This window comes from Vigna angularis, chromosome 9 (genome assembly GCF_016808095.1).
Source record: "Vigna angularis cultivar LongXiaoDou No.4 chromosome 9, ASM1680809v1, whole genome shotgun sequence".
NCBI lineage: Eukaryota > Viridiplantae > Streptophyta > Magnoliopsida > Fabales > Fabaceae > Vigna > Vigna angularis.
In genome coordinates this window covers 26,779,028-26,785,189 of record NC_068978.1, presented here as the reverse complement: position 1 = coordinate 26,785,189, position 6,162 = coordinate 26,779,028, and the positions used below count along the sequence as shown (strand labels likewise).

Sequence of the window (6,162 nt, the reverse complement as noted above, 5' to 3'; positions counted from 1 at the left end):
TTAAAAACTTATAAAATATCTTCTTTTGAATATATATAGATATTTACAAATATTTTAAAATTTTAAAATGTTCAGAAATATTTTTTAAATAGGTATCATTAATTAAGAAGATAAATAATAGATTATCCTTTGTAGTATGTTGCTATCCCTAAACGTCAACTTCCACGTTTTCCAAAGCTATATATTCTTTTAATGAAGGGTTGCGTTCACACCTTGGAAATGAGTTGGATGAGAAAATGCGTGGTGAAAATGGCATTATAAATGAAGTTGAAAGTATGCATTTAGACGCACAAGCATTTCCATTTTCTTCAACCTTGCCACAAAAATGGATGCTGAAACGTTGGTAGTAGCACAAACCAACAGAGAAGGTACAAATTTTAACTCCATTACAACACATTCTTTTGTTTTTTAAATACAATGTTATTTTCACCAATAATAGGGCTAATCGGAATTTTCAAACACTTTTATTTCCAGTTGTTCTTCCTTTTATATCCAAAACAGTGATCCCAGAAAGAGGGAATGAAGCTGAAGACGGAAAACATGAAGTTGAGGAATCTGCTAAGCTATATTTGAACCCTTCTAATTCTTCTATTTACATGAAAAATGGACCAGCAATTGGCATAGCCATGTCTCCTACAGAAGAAGTTCGTGAAATATATTTGAAAAACATGTTCGTGATGCCACCAAACCATGAATTCTACTGCCCCAGTTGTGAAGTTTGCATCAGCAAGGTCTTGCTTTGCACTACACAACCAGCTATAGCTCCTTCAGTCACATATCCTTCAGCTACAGTTCCTCCAGTACAGGTTCCTCCTCCTACAGTTCCTCCGGTTACACCTACTGTTCCTCCAGTTGGAGTGCCAGTTACAGTTCCTCCAGTTACGCCTACTGTTCCTCCAGTTGGAGTGCCAGTTACAGTTCCTACAATTCCTCCAAGTACAGTGTCTCATGAAGATGAAAGCGACGTTGAATGTCTGGTACGATGCTCAGAATGTTTCACGTTACTCATTCAGAAAGGTAACTCGTGTTTTGTTTACCGCTATGACTGTGATTGGTGTTTCTGTATATTATGAAGTAATTAAAATAGTATACTTACTAGGTCAAACATTTTAAGATGCGTGTAAATAGAAGAAAAAAAATGCAATGGCATATGCTAGGTAAAATGTTCTAAATGCATGCCTAATTAGTTTTTTTTTTAATTAGGGAAATTGATATATTTTAAATATACACAATATGGATTAGTGGTGTTCTAAAATAATGATGTTTTAAATCTTTTTCTAAACATAGTAGAAACAATTTTAAGAAAGAAGTTTAATAATACAACTTTTCAAAAATATGCAAGAAAGAATTGAATCGTATTTTAAATTATGACTACTACGAGTTAAAAAAATAAATCGTGTTTTCAAACATATGTTACTCATATTCTATTATTTATTATTTGTAATTCTTGTATTTGATTTTTTTCAAAAAAAATATCCCGAAACGTTTAAATAACTCTTCTGTAATATGTTAAATTGAAAAAAAAACGTTATAAGTTAGAAATTCATTAAAGTGAATTGAAATGTAAAATCCATGTTTATTAATTTTCATAACAAAATCATTAATATGACACCATTCATTTCAAGCAATTATTGTAGAGCAAAACATGGAAAGCTGTTTCTTTGAATTAATGAATGCTATTAGTCTTTGATTGCACTCTTTATTAAAATACTACAAAATTATCATATATCGTTGAAACAAAACTTTGTCCTTAGCTAGCAAATATCGAGACTATTGTTTTAATAGAAATTAAAAGATTAATATTATAGTTTATTAACTTTTATTAATAAAGTTAGTTCACTATACTGTTAGTGTTGATTTATAATATTTTTATAACTAATTAAATCCTTATTAAAGAAAAAAATACACTTACGAAGACATGTCTATCAACTATAATATTTTATAAATATATAACAACCATTTTAGAGAAATGTTGATTTCAACATTCATTGATGTTACTTCTCTATATACTTCCAAAGCATCAACCTGCAGCCTAATTTTACTATATTTTCTTTCTATTTTAATTTTGAAGATTTTACGTCAAACTTGTATTCGCATTAGTGTGGAATATATACATTTATATTATATTATATTATATTATATTATATATATATATATATATATATATATATATATATTCAAGTGATTAATCAGATCCGGCAACTTAATTAAATATATTATCAGTTGTTCAAACCATGTGAAATTGAACAGCAAAACGCGTAAAAAATACTCAGAAGTAGAGTACACGTTCTAGAATTTAATACTTCACCTAAGTGCTTAATTGATATTAACTATTATCATTGACTTTGACTTTTTCGTTTCTTTGTTTTTTCATCAGGCAAAGATTTCTTCACTGGGTTGGTATCACGAGCTCCTGGAGGTAATGAGAACTTAACAATCACATATTTTTTCATTTTTTACTTACGTATCATCGATTAATCGAAATTTATACTTTTTTTAATGATGTAAAAGTCAACAGAGTTAAGCTGATAATCTATTTAGTTTCTGTTTAAATTAATCATTTGAGCAATTGGACACAACACTTCTGAATTAACACAATTAATAAACTTCTTGTTGGCTGAGTTAATAAACCCTATAATTTTTTTTATTAATAATGATAATTTTTTCAATTCCATTCTAAGGTAAATTTTAAAAACATATATTTTTTAAGAATTGAGAGTGCACCTTTAGTAATGGGAATGTAAGTTTACTGAAGTCCAAAAACTCTCACTTGAACTTTAAAATTCCAAATTATGAAGTTAATTAACTGAAATATTCTAAATTTCCATAATGACTAGGAAAGGATGAATGAGATAGCAACTAAATATAGTTTTTTTATTCTTCCAGACAGGCTAGTTGCACCAGAGAAAAGGATGCGTAAATAACAAAACAAAAATGCTTAACATTTTGTGAGACTACTTGCCATAATATATATATACATATATATATGATGAAGACACCACTCATAATCTTGAAAATCATTACCCTTATAAAAGGAATGTTTCACACGTAAATTATAAAATCGATACGTATAGATATTGAGTGAAGACATTAATAAATAATAATTTAACAGTAGGTGATACAATAAATTGAGCAATCAACGAATTTTGTTACATTAGATTTCAAACGAAGTTTGTAAGTTTTTATATTATGAAAATTTGTTTTAAATCTTCTACAAAAAGTTATATTTAATTCTTATATATATTACTGAAGCATTATATTGATTATGGAGTATTTTGGTTGAAATTCAGACAGAACCTCTGGAGATATAGCAATTAATGTAAGAGATCCATCTAATACAGTTCCACAAGCTATCATCACAGAAGGGAGTAATAAGGGTTGGGAAATTCTTAAAAGCATAGTCTATGGTGGTTTGGCTGAATTATTAGCAAGCCTCAGTGTTGTAACATCTGCAGCAAGTGCTGATGCTGCCACAGGTATGAAATCAATACTTTTGCATTTTACTTTTTCTTTCGATTACAATATATATATATATATATATATAGGATGCATCTAAATCATGATTTTACTTGAAATTAAAAATACTGTTTTTTCGTTTTGAAAAAAAAAATATAATAAATAATGTCCACTAGAATATCAAACAAGTGTAATTTATGCATAAATTAACAATCCCTCACATTTTTTTTTCTTTTAATGAAAAGGGTAATGTGGATGTTATAATGAATAAAAAAATGAAATAGCTTTTTTTATACTTTAAAATTAGTTCATGTATTGAATCAACCAAGTATTCCTTATATATTAATTCATTCTTTTACGAAATTAAATAAATAATTTAATTTAAATTAATTTTGACTTATAGATAAACTAATTTTAGTATTTGAAAAAGAATAATGCTTTTCTATTTTCACTATCATGCCAAGTTTAAAACATTATTGAAATTATATGATATCATTGACCAGAAGTTGTGCTAACAATTTTATATATATTTTATTTTCACAAATTGTGTTTGCAGTGAGTGTTGTTGCTCTGGGTATTGCAAATCTGATTGGTGGACTTACAGTGTTGACTCATAATGTAAGTTTTTGTTCATTGCATGATTGCTGTAATTCCTTAACTTATAAACTTTAAACCTTAAATTACAAACTCTCAAAAAATTTATTTTAAATTTATTATTTAAAGATTAAAGTTTTCTTTTTTTAATATTTTGAGAGACTAAAACATATTCATAATTTGGAAAACCACAATTACAATTGTAGGTTAACATTCTTAACAAAATTACAGTTTTCTTTTCATTTTTTATTGTCAATAAGAACAAATATAAATTTTAGCATTTTTTCTCTAGAAAAACCTACTGAAACAAACATTTTTATTTTTGACTATCTTCAACCCTAAAAGAACACAATAGTCTCCCAAAACAACACAAATTTTCTTTTGATGAAACTAAGTGTTCCTATGCATGCATACAGCTAAGGGACTTGAAAGCTTCAAAACCAAGAGAAGAGGGAAGTGAAACAAATGAAGCAGAAGTTGATAAGTATTATGAACAACTGGGAAGGAGGGAGAATTTCTATCTGCATGCATTTTTTGCCATCTTATCATTCCTTATATTTGGGTTAGTGCCCCCAATAGTGTATGGCTTCTCATTTGGTGAGAGTGATGACAAGGATCTGAAGCTTGCAGCAGTTGCAGGAGCTTCTCTGATTTGCATCACATTCCTTGCCATTGCCAAAGCTCATACCCAAAGAACCAATAACACTTTCATGACATACTTCAAAACTGTGACATTTTATGTTACTTCTGGAGTATTGGCTTCACTACTTACTTATGTGGCTGGAGCCCAGATCAAGAAACTGGTAGAGCAGCTTGGATGGTTTCAACCAAAACCAAACTTTGCTTTGCCTCTTCCTCACATCACTGTTGAGAATTCTGGATGGGGTTCATACTGAAAAGTTTTCATGCATTTTTTTGGTAAAAGAAGAGATGATAGTGTTTTCATACTATCATGGGAAGTAATTTGTACTGTTGGACAGTGTATGCAATTTCAACCTTTCAAGCTTTCATCATTGAATACTGATGCTAGTCAAGTTTATAAATAGGTGCTTGTTCTTCTTTGTTTTTCTAATATTTGGATCGTTTTGAGGGCATTTTTCACTGTTTAATTGTTCTGTGTAAGTTTGGTGGCAATTTCAGCAGTTTAGTTATGAATATTGAGTAACTTTTGATGAATCAAATAATGCAGGCTTATTTGCAAGTTATATCTCATGAACCTCATTAAAATAAGATTAGAAACACTTCCTGTGATATAATTGATTTACGCCAGACTATTTGTGTAGTAGATTAACTCACTGAATTGATGCAACTCAGAATGTCATAAACAAACACCACAAAACTAAGAACCTGAAATAAGGTTAAGGAAAGAAAGAACACGACACAAAATTTTCTAAGATGGGTTCAATCAGAGAGTATTAATGAACTATAATCTATGCCCACACAAAAATTCACTATTAAACCAAGTTTCTCTTTTTTAACAGAGTTACATAGAAAACTCCATAAACTATAATTTAAATCCTTACTCTCTTTCACTCAACCAACCCTCACATTTTACACAATATGTTTTTATACAACTAATTCCATTAATCACTTCAACAAATCCATAATTTCAAACACACGATTTCCTTATCTAATTTGAACTATTAAACTATGATGCACAAATAGGTTAGATGTATTAGATACGACATATTTATGATAAGTTGATACATTCATATAAAAAATGATAAGACACAACATGCATATTAAAAAATACAATATGATATATGATTATTATTGTGTGAATCCAAATTAAAATTAAATTTATTAAACATTATCATCATAAATGTTGTGAAAATAAAAAAAAACTACATATTGTTGTCGAGTATTACAAATTTATATATTGAATGTTATAATTTGTATTGATCATGTATTATTTATATACAAATATCAATTAAGATTCTATAATTATGATAATACAAATAAATATTTGTCTAAATAAAATGCTGATGAATAATTACTTTAATATTTATGATAAAATTAATATTATAAATCTCCAAGATCATCATGATTCATATAATATTTGATTATGTCTAACTGATGACTCCGGCGACAACAACCATTTTAAGTAGTTAC

At 28.3% G+C, this 6,162-nt stretch overlaps 1 protein-coding gene across 1 annotated transcript; it reads left to right on the top strand.

Annotated features, from left to right (window-relative positions):
- Positions 1-229: 229 nt before the first annotated feature.
- LOC108347228 (membrane protein of ER body 2) lies at positions 230-5,159 on the top strand. The gene is made up of 6 exons (XM_017586391.2): positions 230-368; positions 475-1,017; positions 2,378-2,419; positions 3,291-3,476; positions 4,013-4,074; positions 4,467-5,159. Exons 1-6 carry the CDS (start codon positions 326-328, stop codon positions 4,944-4,946), a joined length of 1,356 nt encoding a protein of 451 aa, XP_017441880.1. The 5' UTR covers positions 230-325; the 3' UTR covers positions 4,947-5,159.
- The last annotated feature ends 1,003 nt before the right edge of the window (positions 5,160-6,162 follow it).